The 15,645-nt window shown below is 37.2% G+C and overlaps 1 protein-coding gene across 11 annotated transcripts in view; it reads left to right on the plus strand.

Moving 5' to 3' along the window:
* The window catches only part of MARCHF8 (membrane associated ring-CH-type finger 8), a 144,495-nt gene that overhangs the window by 107,984 nt on the left and 20,866 nt on the right, over window positions 1-15,645 (plus strand). For 10 of the 11 annotated variants that reach the window (XM_025990012.2, XM_025989993.2, XM_025989997.2 and 7 more), the window contains exon 3: window positions 13,307-13,357. The exons of the other annotated variant lie outside the window; for it this stretch is intronic. In XM_025990012.2, the coding sequence (XP_025845797.1) occupies window positions 13,307-13,357 (51 nt within the window). The remainder of the gene's footprint in view (window positions 1-13,306; window positions 13,358-15,645) is intronic. 11 annotated transcript variants of the gene reach the window in all.

Genomic DNA, 15,645 nt, shown 5'->3' on the forward strand with positions numbered 1-15,645 from the left:
AAGTATTTTATCTTTCTTGAGAATATTGTAAATGAGTTTTCTAAATTTTATTTTTGAGTTGTTCATTTAGAGTGTGTAGAAATGCAAGTTATTTTTGTATATTGTTTTTGTTCTCAGAATTTTCTGTATACGAGATCATGTCATTTGCAAAGATACTTTTACTTCTTTACCCAGCTAAATGTCTTTATCCTCTTTTTTTCCCCTAATTACCCTGCCTAGAATCCTCACTACAATGTTGAATAGAAGGTGAAAGAGTGAACAGCTTGTCTTGTTCCTAGTCTTACTGTAAAATCATTCTTTGATCATTGAGTGTGATATTAACTACTGTGGATTTATTGTAGATGTACTTTATCAGGTTGAGGAAGTTCTATCCCTAGTTTGTTGAGTGTTTTTTTTTTTTTTTTTTTTTTTTGTTGAGTGTTTTTATCAGGAAAGTTGTTTGATTTTGTCAAATGTTTATTATATATATATTTAAAAATTCTTTTGATCTTGTGTCCTATATTGAATTTTGGCTATTTTAGTGTTACATTCCTAGTATAAATTCCACTTAGTACATATCCTTTTTATCTGTTGCTGGATTTTTAAAAATATTTTATCTATTTATTCATGAGAGAAGGAGGGGGAGCAGAGACACAGGCAGAGGGAGAAGCAGACTCCCTACAAGGAGACCAATGTGGGACTCCATTGCAGGACCCCCAGGTCACAACCTGAGCCAAAGGCACACTCAACCAACCCAGGCACCCTCTGTTGCTGGATTTGATTTGGTAGTATTTTGTTGAGAAATCTTGAGTCTATACTCATAAGTAATACCGGTATGCAGTTTTCTAAGGATGTCTTTGGTCTTTTTTTTTTTTTTTTTTTTAATATTTATTTATTTGAGAGAGAATGAGCAGGGGGGAGGGGAGGAGGGCAGAGTGAGAGGGAGAGAATCTCAAGCAGATTCCCTGCTGAGAGCAGAGCCCAACACAGGGCCTGACATCAGGACCCTGAGATCATGACCTGAACCAAAATCAAGAGTTGGCCACTCAACCAACTTAGCCACCCAGGTGCCCTTTTGTGGGAAGTTTTTGAATAGCTAATTGAATCTGGTTTATTCAGATTTTTTATCTCTTTTCTTTCTTTCTTTTTAAAAATTTTTATGTTTAGGTAGGCTTCATGCCCATTTTGGGACTTGAACTCATGACCCCAAAATCAAGAATCACACACTATCTACCACCAACTGAATCAGCCAGGCACCTCCTAGATTTCTTATTTCTTTTTGAGTCACTTTTGGTAGTTTGTGTCTGTCTCTGTAGGGTTTCCTCTTTACTTGTTTATTTTTTTGGTATAAAATAGTTCACAATATTCCTTTATAACCCTTTATATTTCTGAAAGCTTGGCAATACAAGCTCTTTTATTCCTAATTTTAGTGATTAGAGTTGTATTTTATTTTTTTACTTGGTGAAGCTACAGAAAGGTTTTTTGATTTAAAAAAAAAATCTTGTCAAAGAGCCAACTTTTGGTTTTGTTGGTTTTTCTCCATCAATTTTCTAGTCCTTACTAATATCTCCTTGTAATTTTTTCCTCTTTTGCTAATTTATGTAGGCTTTGCTCTTTTCTTACCAGTGTCTTATTTTGGAAGTGATTTATTTGAGTTTATTCTTTATATTTATCAGCATTTACAGTTGTAAATATTTCTCTAAGCACTATATTGGCTGCATTGAATAAGTTCGGTATTTTATGTTTTCATTTTTATTAATCTCACATTTTCTAATTTCCCTTGTGAGTTCCTTGACCCAATTGATTATTTTAGATTTTATTGTTTAATTTCCATGTGTCTGTGATTTTCTCTTATTTCTTTCTGTTATTGATATCTAATTTAACTCCATTGTGAGAAATCATATTTTGTATTATTTCAATTCTTTTTGAATTTACTGAGGCTTGTTTTATGGTCTGCCATGTATTGCTGCCCTGGAGAATGTTCCATGTACACTTGAGAAGAATGTGTATTCTGTTTTTGGGTCTAGTGTTCTGTAGAGGTCTGTTCAAGGTCTAGTTGGTTTATGGTGCTGTTCAGTTCTTACCTTTTGTTAGCCTTCTATCTAGTTGTTCTGTCCATTGTTGAATATAGGGTATTGAGGTCTGCCAGTATTATTGAATTGTCTGGTTTTCACTCTGTTCTATCAGTTTTTGCTTTGTGTAATTTGGGGCTCTTTTATGAGGCATATATATGTTAGATTTTTGTGATTCATTGATTTCTTAAAATAAGCATTCATTCCTCTTTCTGGTATAATTTTCTTAAGTCTGTTTTGTCTGATATTGGTATAGTCTTTTCAACTTTCTTACGGTTACTGTTTTTGTAATTTTATCTTTTTCCTTAACTATCATCCTGTTTGCAATTTTCAGTGTACAGTGTGTCTTCTCTAGACAGTGTACCCTTGCATTTTGTGTTTTTATCCACGGTGACACACCTTTTGATTGGATTAATATTTATTGCTGTTAATATAGTTTGATGTGTCAGCCATTTCACTTTTTGTTTTTTTTATGTATCTTATGCCTTTTTTCTCTGTTTATCCTTTACTGCTTTGTTTTGTATTACATGATTTTTAAAAATTATCATGTGGAGTGTTTGCTCCCGGGTTTAGAGTATACTTTAAAAAAAAAAACAAAATCTATCATCATATTCATTTAATTCCATAAGATATAAAATCATGCCTACGTGTCTCTGTTCTCTTTCCCCTTCTTGCTAATGTTGCTATACATGTTACATCTGTATATGTTACAAACCTAATAATACATTGTTGCAGTTATTAATTTGTCACTTAAATAAGAGAAATGATGGGATCCCTGGGTGGCTCAGTGGTTTAGCGTCTGCCTTTGGCCCAGGGTGTGATCCTGTAGTCCGAGGATCGAGCCCTATGTCAGGCTCCCTGCATGGAGCCTGCTTCTCCCTCTGCCTGTGTCTCTGCCTCTCTCTCTCTCTTATGAATAAATAATAATAAAATAAATAAAATCTTAAAAAATATAATAAAAGAAAGGAAAGCATTTACAGAGTTTGTTCTTTTAAAGTTTTTACCATTTCTTGTTCTCCTTTATTTCCATGGATTTGAGTTGCTATTTGGTGTCACTTCTTTTGCCAATACAGTCTTGTACCCAACCTACTTCTTTTGTTATTGTCAAATATATTGACATTTCTTTATGTAATAGGTCCAACAATTCAAAATATATGTTTTTGTATAATTCTTTTTACAATCTCTTAAGAAATGAAAGAACAAGAAAAACACACACACACACACATATATATACATACACACACACACACACACACACACTGTCTTTTATTTTTACATAATTAGCTTTTCTGGTGTTCTTTGTGATTTTTTTTCATGTAGTTTCAATTAATTATTATTTGATGTTAAGTTGTTTTCTGCCTGAAGAACTTCTCTTTAACATTCCTTTTAAGATGTATCAGCTAGTGTTACATTCTCTGTTTTTCTTACTTGTGATATCTTAATTTCACCTTCATTACCAAAGGTAGGTTTGCTGGAATAGCATTCTTGGTTAAGATTCTTTTTCTTTCAGTTCCCTAAAATTGCCACCCCCCTCAGTCTTCTGGCCTCCATTGTTTCTGATGAGAAATCTGCTATTAATTTTGTGAGGGTTAGTTGTACACAACTAGTTATTTTTCCCTTGCTGCCTTCAAGATCTTCTCTTTGTCTTTCAGCATGTTAATTTGATGTGTTTGGATGCAGATCCCTCTGCTTTTATCCTACTACAATTTAATTTAGCTTCTTAGATGTGGAGATTAATGTTTTTATCAGATTTTAGGAATTTTCAGCTATTATTTCTTCGAATATTTTTTCTTCTCCTCTCTCTTCTTTCTCCCTAGTACTCACATTATGGATATGTGGGTGTACTTAATCATGTTCCATGTTTCTCTAGGGCTCTGTTTATCTTTTTTATTCTTTTTGATCCCTGTTCTTCAAATTGCATAATCTCTTAGGATCCATCTTTGTATTTACTGATTCTTTCCTCTGCCAGGTCAAATCTGCTGTTGAATGCTTGTAATGGATTTTTCATTTCAATTATTTTACTTTTCACGTCCACATTTTCCATGTTGTTCATTTTTTATAGTTTTTATCTCTTTATTGCTTTCATCAGTTGGGTAGGGTATTGTCATGCGAAGGAACTTCACCTCTTTAAGTATGGCTTCCTTTAGTTCTGTGAACATATTTATATTAGCTATTTTGAAGGCTTTGTGTACCAAAGACAGTAACTGGACCCCAAAACAGTAACTGTACCAAAGACCCCCAAACAGTAACTGTGCAGATTTTTTAGTGCTTATCTTTGGAACTGTACCTAACATTCTGGGCCTTATGGAGGGCCTTTTTTTATTACCTCTTGTTTTCACTGTTTGGGTCATACTTTCCCCTTTCTCTGAATGTCTTGTAATTTCTGTACTCAATGCTGTATATTTTAGATAATACTTTTTATTATCTTTGAATTAAAATTCTTTGACCCTCCACCTCCTGTGGGTTGTTCTTTTGACCCTCCACCTCCTGTGGGTTGTTCTTTGTAACTTGGCTGGATTTATAGTAAAATCTGTTTTCTTCACAATATATAGTTTCTGATTTTGCTTCTCAGTGGGTAAGCCTTGGGCATGCACTCTCTCAAGTTGGGATGACTACGTTTATGGCAGTAACTGTCTCTCTTCCTGACCTGTTAAGTTTTCTTATCTCTGTTGATTTCACACTCAGGTTTTAGTTCCATTAACTGTTGGCTGATTTCTCTGATATTTTGGACAGTTCCGTAGGACATTGTTCCATGGTCTGATCCAAGTAAATGCAGATCCCTTTGTTGCAGTTGTTTTTGAGGCCAGTCTTTGAGGTTTCTTCCATCCTCAGGAGGACTTTCTTAGTTGTCTGTCTCTGGTTTTCTGTGGTACGCTTTTAGTTGTTTTATGGTTTCTCTTGTTGATCTCTTAGAGCTACCAGCCTCCTAAAATGCCACCATTTTTGCTAGTACCATTAGGCTGGAATTTCTACATATTCTATTCCAGATAATGTTTGTTTTCTTGGAGATAGCTTAGGAGCTCTCTATTCTTTTGGCTTGACTTTCCACCTTTGCAAAATCTAAGCTTGTGCTCTGGAGGTGGGGGTAGGTACAGTGGCCCACATCTTTTGGAGTCATGCACCTGCTTTATGTAGGGCAAAGAAATTGGCTTGCCTGTCTTGGTGTAGAACTTCCACCCTTTCAATCTGTTGAGTTAAGCAAAGTTGGGCCCCATTACACCCAGACTGCCATGCCTGGAGTAGAGCTTCTGCTCTGTTAGTGGGCACTGTGCGGAAAGGAGCCCAGACATACTTCTAAATCACTTTTGCCTGGAACATGGCTTCCAGAACATGGTGTTGATAGAGTAGTATGTAATACTTAGGACCTGCCCCTCTCTCTGGAGATACCATTCTATTCTTTTGGGAGCTTGGGGGGAGGGGATGGAAGCCATTTTTTTTTTTTCATGGCTGCACCCTTCCAGAGTGGAGCTTCTGTCATCCTGTCAACCTGAGGATAGACTGGGTTGTAGCTCAAATGCCAGATTCCTACTATTCATACCAAGGTATAATAAATTTTCTTGAATAAATGTTTCTCTATTTGCTGTATGACCTTAGGATAGATTCTGAGATCTTAGGGATTAAGGATGCCATTTTACTTTTTATTTTCTGTTTGCCCCCTCCATACTTTCTCCCCATCTCTCTTTCTTATTCTCATTTTCTTACTGTCTTGAGAGCTTGTTCGGAGGTTCTAGCAGGGGAGCGCAGCTACTCGTATACCCTTGATGGAAGAACAGTCCTCCTCTATCGGGGATGGTCCTCCTCTTTGACCGAGCGCACAGCTTTGGGAGGGACGCACTGTCATGTGGGCTACTTGAACACTTTTAAGAATTTATTTTTGTTTTATGTGTGGTGCTAATGAGTGTATCTCTTGGTGCAGATTTTTTAGTGCTTATCTTTGGAAGCTTGATATATTTCTTGTATCTTATATCTTTAACTTTGGGAACATTTTGAAGACAATTATACTTTGATTTCATTTTCTGCAAATTTTAATATGTGTGTCGGTTTTAATGTACTCTTCTCGTTAAATATTATGTACTTTATTCCATTTTTGCATATCTAGTATAGATCATTTCTACTGAATACCAAAGTGCAGTGGTTGCTTCAGAGCAAAGCATTTCTGTGATTGAGTTGCTAAATTAACTAGTCATTTTTAATGGAATACAATTTTTATTGAAAGAATTATTGGCAGTCAAACTCTAGTTTATTCTGACTTGGATATTTGGCAGACATTTCTCTAAATTGAATGAATTGAATCAATCATTCCTTTCAAGGAACAGTTTTAGTTGCCAGTGAAAAAATTTGAAGTCTGTAAGCAAAAATTAGGATTTTGGAAAACTTGTATCCACCACTGTGAGGTTGGTAGCTTTTCAATAATTAAGGACTCTGATGATTATTTTAATGAGTGTGATATTTTTTCATATTGAAAAATGAAATGTGTCAGGCTTGGAAGATTTGCATAACCTAGTGAACCAGTAATTTCTAAATGACCAATTTAGTGTGATGTTATAAAGTCGTGCATGATTAAGAGACCAATTCGAAGTAAAAGATGGACCAGTTGATTTTAGTGGAGTATTAAAAGTTTATTAATATTAGAGTGTACATCACAGCTGATTACTTGAGTTTTTGTGTAGTACAAAGAATATCCACAGTTATCTCAAATGGTTCTTAAATACATATACACTTATAAAAGTCTGAGGTCAAATTTTCTTCATTTATTTCAGTCAAAACAACAGAGGAGATTGAATGTACAAGCAGATATAAGAATCCAGCTATCAGGGATCCCTGGGTGGCGCAGCAGTTTGGCGCCTGCCTTTGGCCCAGGGCGCAATCCTGGAGACCCAGGATCGAATCCCACGTCGGGCTCCCGGTGCATGGAGCCTGCTTCTCCCTCTGCCTGTGTCTCTGCCCCCCTCTCTCTCTCTCTGTGTGACTATCATAAATAATAAATAAAAAATTAAAAAAAAAAAAAAAAAAAAGAATCCAGCTATCAGGCAGCCTGGGTGGCTCAGCAGTTTAGCGCCACCTTCAGCCCAGGGTTGGATCCTGGAGACACGGGATCAAGTCCCACATCAGGCTCCCTGCATGGAGCCTGTTTCTCCCTCTGCCTGTGTCTCTGCCTCTCTCTCTCTCTCTCTGTCATAAATAAAATAAAATAAAAAAAAGAATCGAGCTACCTTCTATTATTTGGACAATAACAAGATTTATAAAAATATAAAAATATGTTATTCTGTCACTTTTTTTCAGAAGAATAGTTATTTTTCATAGAAATGTTATTTATATAATGGGGTTTATTCTAATTGAATTAAGAAATCCATATTTTAAGAATTGTTTTAATTTCTAATGTGGTAAATATATATAATCCACATAAGCAAAAGGCTTTGGGGAGTCCTCAGTGCTTCACATTGTAAAGGAGTCTTGAGACCAAAAAGTTGGAGACCTCTGTGTATACCTTTTCTCCTCATGGTCTTAAGGTGACTAATGTATCTCCTGGCACGACATCTTTATTCCAGGGTGACTGAGAAAGGAAGGTGTGCTGGACAAAGAAGCAATAGCTATATCAAGAAAGCAAAATGTTCTCCCAGAAAACCTCAAGTTTAATGTCTTTAGGGAGAACTTTCTTACATATTTACCCTTAAGTGCAAAATAGAGTGAGAAAGTGAGGACTTTTAGTTGGGTCCATTGCTGCCCAGCACAAATTTATTCTGTGGGCAGCCCAGGTGGCTCAGTGGTTTAGCGCCGCGTTCAGCCCAGGGCGTGATCCTGGACATCCAGGATCGAGTCCCACGTCGGGCTCCCTGCATGGAGCTTGCTTCTCCCTCTGCCTGTGTCTCTGCCTTTCTCTCTCTCTCTCTCTCTCTCTGTCTCTCATGAATAAATAAATAAAATTTAAAAAACAAATTTATTCTGTTGGTAAGGGTGGATATTGAGTAGATACATAGTATGTCTGTTTAAACAGAGTTTTGTTTTTGTTTTTGTTTTGTTTTTTGCTTGCTTGCTTGTGTGTTTTGTTTTGTTTTAATGAGTGGTCCTTGTCAGAGTTTCTGGGAAACTCCCACATGAAGTTTTATTGTTTGACTCCTTCATACAAAATCCTCAAAACTTGCTTAGACATCTCACCTCGTTGTCTTCTTGTTAATTCTTGGCTTCTGCTTTCCAGGGCGTGTTCGGTCTCTGTGGGCTCTGCATCTCCGTTCTATCTGCAAGGTACATTCTGTTTGAGCCACACATGGACTTGCAAAACACCATTGACAGGACTGATTAAATTGTGAAATGTCCCTTATTCTTCAACAGAGCTTCTCTTTATCTTTGTGATTTGGTAACTTCTTACATTAAGAAAACTTTTCTTTCTCACACCCTCAGACTCATTCTTTCCCAGTGTATGTATCAGTTTGCTTCCTGATTGATTTATTTGTTTTAACTCAATTATGAGCTCAGTGCCATCTTTTATACAGAAATTTATTTTTACAGTAGTCATGATTTGCTCTTTAAAAAATGAGTCATATTCAGTTATTCCTCAATTAGAAAAAAGAATCATAGCCTTATATATTATTCTGGCCTAGGATTTGAGATGAAACTTACATCTTAAAGTGTAGTCTGGGGACGAGCAGCATGGGAGCCACCTGGAAGCTTCCTAGAAATGCAGAATCTCAACCCACCTCAGACCTAACAGATCACAGTCTGCATTTTACAAAGGTCTTTAAATATACAAGTGCACAGTTTCAGAAGCACTGATCTAAGGGAGACAACAAATGAGAAGAGGGCATGGAGCTGTGATTTGAGGAGTTCTTATGTTTAATGTAGACAATAAGAGCCCACCAAAGACACATGGAGATGAGAGCAAGCTAGGGGAGCATGGGCTATCACAGCGTGGCATCTCCTGATGCCTTCTCTGAGGAAAGAAAGGAACAGTTTTTGCTACCAGCAGTGAGGCTTTTCTCTCTCCCAGGGTTAGTGGACCCATTAAGCAGTGACTAACCATATTAAAGATTTATGAAAATAATTTGCTAAGGTTTGTATTACTTGGGCATTGAAGCTTAGTTTTGGCTTGAACTGGAATGAAACTCTTTTTTTCTCTTTGGAATGCCTAATTCCAGATCTAGACATTAATGTTTGGTTAAACTTTACTTCTTTTCATTCAGAAACATTCCCATGTGACTGTAGGAAAGAAGAGTGTCACCCACTGTACCCTGATATAATTCATGTTTGTGTTTTTTAATGTTTTTAAATTTTTAAAAATTCATTTTCTTCCCTGGTTGTATATTTGTCATTGAAACAGTATTTCAAAGCAGTTCTTTGGTAACATCATCATTAGGAGTCAGATTTATTTTTGTCCATGTTTTGTATCTATACAGTTGTTTGCATGTCTTAGTCACATAGTAAATAAGTATGGAATGACTAAGTCACTGGTTTGAATGAATCCTGGGATTTGCTTCCTGAAAAATAGATCTGTTATGGTCCTGAACTTCTTAGGTTTTTTTCAGTAAGTCTGAATAAATGTAGCGGTATTTAAGGGGAAAAAATGGTCTGTTAGAACTGAATTGTTAATTTCTTGCCAAGAAATGGAGAAGCAATTCTAAATATTTTTTCATTTAAAAAAATTAAATTACCCAACATCAAAAAATGGTCAGTTAGAACTGAATTGTTAATTTCTTGCCAAGAAATGGAGAAGCAATTCTAAATATTTTTTCATTTAAAAAAATTAAATTACCCAACATCATTAGTCTCAGATGTAGTGCTCAGAACTTATCAGTTGCGTATAACACCCAGTGCTCAACTTATCAGTTGCGTATAACACCCAGTGCTCATCACATCATGTGCCCTTCTTAATGCCTGTCACCCAATACTAAATATTGATAAGTTTCAAGCTTTAAAACATCTGTACGTTCTGGGGCTGGATAATTTGTTTGATTTTTACCAATGTAAAATATTGAATTGTTCTAACAAGGAAAACAGGATACAGACTTTACATCATTAAATTTATTTCTCAAGTTCATAAGGTAAAGAGCAACTTTTAGATTTCAGTCTGGATTTATAATGTTACCTACCTTAACAGCTAGGCCTCTCTCCACCCCAATAACCCTTCTCTATGAATAATAAATGTCAAAAAAGTCAGATATAGGAATTATTGCTTCACTTAGTACCTCAGAACTTCTCTGTAGATTTCCAGGTGGTGTTAAATTGGCCATTTCTTTTAAAGTAGTGGGTAATATCATAGTGGTTATAGTGGTTTTCTGTGCAGATAATCCAGGGCATATGGTATTTATTTTAGTTTAGTAGAATAAATTAAAATTTAGTAATAAATTGCCACTAGATGACCCTTTAAGCCTGGATTCACAGCAGTGCCCTATGTTTGTCCATACTACTCATGAATGAGACTTAAATGGTTACAGATTTACCTGTTCTGCGGAAGGAAATACTCTCCACTCCCAGTGAGTGAATGAATGAATAAGATGAAGGAATGAAATTTCTGAATCTTCTGGTCTTTTAGAAATAGTCTTTGGTGACATTGCCAACACTTTGAACATACTTTACAATTTTGTTCTTATCCTGTAACAAATTTGGGGAGACACAATGCAGTCCAAAGCAATTATGTATTAGGGAGGTCACTTCTTTCAAAGCAGGAAGATTAGGTAGGAAGTTATTTAAGAATTCCAAGTGAGAAATGAAGAGAACATAAACCTAAGGCATTGACAGTAGACATATAAACGAGATTGAAGATTAGCATGATAAATGGTTCTCCACCCCCTCACTTTCAATCTGGAGGTGTCTTCGGGTCTAAAATGAGTCTCTTGTAAGCAGCATATCTATGGGTCTTGTGTGTGTGTGTGTGTGTGTGTGTGTGTGTGTGTGTTTTATCCTTCCTGATACCCTGTGTTTTTTTATTGGAGCATTTAGTCCATTTACATTCAGAGTAATTATTGATAGATACGAATTTAGTACCATTGTTTAACCTGTAAAGTCACTGGTCCTATAGATTGTCTCTGTTCTTTTCTAGTGTTTGTTGTTTCTGAACTCTCTTTCCTGCTCAAAGGGTTGCCTTTAATATTTCTTGCAGAGCTGATTTAGTGTTCAGGAACTCCTTTAGTTTCTGCTTGTCCTGGAAACTGTTTAACTCTCCTATTCTGAAAGACAACCTTGCTGGATAAAGCATATTTTTCCCATTTAGCATGTTGAATATATCATGCCACTTTCTTCTGGCATTTCAAGTTTCTTTGGACAGGTCTGCTGCTAACCTTATGTGTCTGCCCTTCTTGTTTAAGAACCTTTTGTCCCTAGCTGCTTTTCAGAATTCTCTATTTTTGTATTTTGCAAGTTTCACTCTGATATATCTTGATGTTGACCTGTTTTTGTTGAATTTGAGGGGAGTTTTCTGTGCCTCTTGGATTTGAATGCCTGTTTCCTTCCCCACATTAGGGAAGTTCTCAGCTATTTGTTCAAGTAAACTTACTGCCCCTTTTACCCATTCTTTTTCTGGGACTCCTATGATGCAGATATTTTTGTACTTTAATGGAATGACTGAATTCCCTAAATCTGTATTTGTGACCTGATAGTTTTCTTTCCCTCTTCTTCTCAGCTTATTTCCCGTAATTTAATTTTCTGTATCATTGACTCATTCCTCTGCTTCTTCCATCCTCATTGTAATTATATCCAATCAGTTTTGCATCTTACTTACAGCATTTTTTATTTCAGTCTGACTAGTTTTTAGGTCTTTTATCTCTTCAGGGTCAGGGTTTCTCAGGTGTCTTCTCTGCCTTTTTTTCAAGCCCAGCTAGTATTCTTATGATTGTTGTTTTAAATTCTTGTTCAGATACATTGCTTATATTTGTTTTGAGCAAATCTCAGGCTGTGATTTCTTCTTGATATTTATTTTGGGGAAAACTCTTCTGTCTTGTCATTTTGTATAGGTTTCTGTTATGAAATCTTGTATTTTCTGCTTCTGAGAGTAGTGCTATATTAAGGGATCATACACTGTCCAGGGCCTGGTGCTTCAGGAAGCGTTTCTGGTGTATGCTGTGTGCATTCTTCTATGCTGTTTTGGCTGCTCTTTCCCACAGTCCTCTGCAGAGTTCCTCCTTGCTTGCAATGGTGGGGAGTGTTTGGACTTTAAGTGTGCTTTGATTTGTTTGTTAAAATAAGCCTGATTTTTTAAAAAAGTGTGATCCAAAAAAAGAGAAAAGGAAAAAGAATTTAAAAAGCAAACAAACAAAAAATTGTAGGCCTGATTCTGAAGAAAAAAGAAAGAAAGCCTGGTCCTTTTTCCACCAGAACTGAAGCTGATGATTTGGAGCGCTGTATGAGTACACTTGATACAAGCAGGGGGGCTGTGTTGGTCCTCTAGGGGGGAGGCCTACTGCACTGGTGGCTCACAGTCAGAAATGCTCTAGTAAAGATGCCCTTGCTGGTACAGGGGATGGGGGTGGTGTAAGTGGCTCCAGCCTCCCTTGGGGATACTGTGTTGCTTGCTGAAGTCCAACCATGTTAGGGGGTGGGGGTGAGGAGTGGAGATTGGAGATTGAGAGATATTAAAGTGGAAGAATTTGATATAAGACTTTGTGACTAAAGAAACAGGCTTGAGGGAATTTGATATAAGACTTTGTGACTTGGGGATCCCTGGGTGGCGCAGCAGATTGGCGCCTGCCTTTGGCCCAGGGCACGATCCTGGAGACCCGGGATCGAATCCCACGTCAGGCTCCCGGTGCATGGAGCCTGCTTCTCCCTCTGCCTGTGTCTCTGCCTCTCTCTCTCTCTATCTCTTTCATAAATAAATAAAAATTAAAAAAAAAAAAGACTTTGTGACTAAAGAAACAGGCTTGAGGTAATAGATGTGAGCTATGGGATGTCCCTGTTGAGTACCTAACACTTTGATAGCCAAATGACCTGGGTGGGATCAGCTATCCCACTTTCTGCTCCTTGATCCTACCATGGCTCCTCACATTACGGAGTGATAAAGCTGAACATGGAGTTTTTTGCCTCTGAACCTCCATTTGAATGTGTCTTAAGATATTTATAGCCCTTTCATTTTTAGTTAATTCCAAATTCCTGTTCTTATTATGTTCTTTTAAGGCAAGGACTACTATTTTATTCATTTTTGCTAGTACATAGTAGTTTGCACTTAGCAAATTCTAGTAGGATTGTTACAATTAATTAATTGTTCTCTGCACAATTTAATCACCTGTTTGATTTTCTTGATACTTAACACTTTGATTTTCTTGCAGAATGAGAAGACTTTGGGACATTCCATGAGTCATTCAAGTAACATTTCTAAGGTAGAGTGCCAGTGAAGTATGTTATATTCATAGTTTGGGGTTTGGTTTCTTCTATCTTCCATGTTTTATCCACTTTTCTTTTTAGGATGCAAAGTTATTGATACAGTTCTTTAATCTGCTCTAGGACTATATAACAAGGTGCATGGCAGCTATGTTTTTCTAGTGAGGCAGTTTTGAATGTATATTGAGGTTAATGACTAATGGGAGAAAACCCTATTTCTTCCAGTAGAAATCATTTACTCTCAGGTTAAAAAAATTTCAGTCACTAGAGCATCTCTCCCCTCAGGAATGCATTTGACTGACTAACAAAAAGCCAACTCTGGTGGCCTAAATAATTATGGATTTATGTGGTTCTGATGACAAAGTATGTCTGGAGGTAGATGGTTCAAGGCTGATGCAGTTACTCAGGTGTTGTCAGGGACTCAGGCACTTTCTGTCCTCTCTCTGCCACCATCCTTAGCACATTGTTATCCTCATGCTTTAGTACCTCATGGTTTCAATATGGGAGCTGGACCTCTAGGTACCGTGGCTGTGGCCTTGGCAGGAATAAGAAGAATGATGAACAGTGGAGGGGTCTGTCAGCTGTGAGTGACCCTTTTCAGCATGAAGGCAAAAAGCTTTCCCAGAATCGCCACTCAGCTGCCTGACTTTTGCTTACACTTCACTGACCAGAACTGGATCACAGAGCTACCTCTAGCTGGAAGATGGCTAGGAAAATGAGGGCTGAGAGAGTGAATTGGCCATGCAACAGCACCTGACACTCCTGTGGTGTAGTCACTCGACTAGCCTGTCAGGAGCATAATAGCTGCTATGGGTGACCCGGGAGGCAGCAGACAAACATATTTGCATGCACTGCTCATTTCTCAGCCTGGACATGGGCTCCAGCCAACCTGTTGTCCATCATGCAGTATGTCCCTGTAGGTTCCTTGCAGAGATGGGCCTTCTCTCCATGTCTATGTCAGCTGGCCAAACATTGACACAGATCCCAATAGGAAGATCTGAACAGTGTGACATAACCTGCTCTGCTGTCTCAGGCCTCCTAAGTACTCAGAAATAAATAGCTATATGATGTGATGTGCCATTTTAATTTATAAACTATGCAGATACTCTCATCTGTATCACCTTTTTTTTTTTTTTTCCTAACTAAAGGAGAATCTATCAAATCCTTTGAGACAATCAGTCTGTTCCTGGACATATTTCTGATCTCACCATATCATCCATCCACTTAATCTTGCATAAAAAGAAAAGTCCATAGTGCTCAGTATGACTTTGAAGGTCATTTAGGTTGCTCCTTGGTACATTCCTGATCTGACCCTTCTACCCCCCTACCCTCCTCCGAACAGTCTTTCAAAACCTAGGCTTTGATCGTCTCAAATAAATACCTTTCAACAAATAATCCCTCCTGTTTCAACCTCCATTTCTTTCCTTTTGCTGTTCATTCAGCTAGGGGTTAATAGAACTGTGTAGTGGTATACATCATTACTGTCTGAGTTAAATGGCCAGTTTGCCCTACCCCCATTTGAAGAGCAGTCCAACATTTAAGAATTGAGAAAAATGAGAAGATGCAGATCCGTATGGCATTGTCTGGTTAAGTTGAATTAATCATTTTAAAAGCATGTAGTAACACTCATTGCCTTGCCCTAATGGTGGCAGTTCTGAAGGACGGCATCACCCTGTGCCTCAGATGTATATTTGTTTATGATTTTAGTAAGATTTTACTTGAAGGGAAGTTTCTTCCTCTAGTTTTTTTTTTTTTTTAAAGCTTGTAAATTACTGGCTTACAGTATCTATAGGAAACATTGTATGGACTTGGTGCGGGTTGGGCTGTGACATTCTGAATTGCTCTGTGATAGTTTTGGGGTTAAATGGACAATGTTTTACTAACCATGTAACTTTGAGGAAGGATGCTTCTTTGAACTTTAATTTCCTGATGAATAAAATTAGAGAATAACAACATTTAGGGTTGTTGTGAATCTTGGGGATAATGTTTGCAAGGAACCCTAAGGCTGTTCCCTCATTTTGCAGTTAATCAGTGAACTAACTGTAGTCAAAATTTGTTGAACCCTGCTGATCTTAGATTGATTGGGGCATGGTAGTCCTTGATGATAGCTATTATTATTACTGATAAAAGACAGGGCTATATACATTAAATATCACCTGGGGTGGAAATTAAGACATCTACTAAAACCCCTGCCCTTTCCTTTCTTCCTTCTTGCATACATATTTATTGTGTGTTCTTTGTACCAGGCATGGAGCTGGGTACCAGCATAAAATGATGAGGGAAACAA

Source organism: Vulpes vulpes, chromosome 15 (assembly GCF_048418805.1).
Source record: "Vulpes vulpes isolate BD-2025 chromosome 15, VulVul3, whole genome shotgun sequence".
NCBI lineage: Eukaryota > Metazoa > Chordata > Mammalia > Carnivora > Canidae > Vulpes > Vulpes vulpes.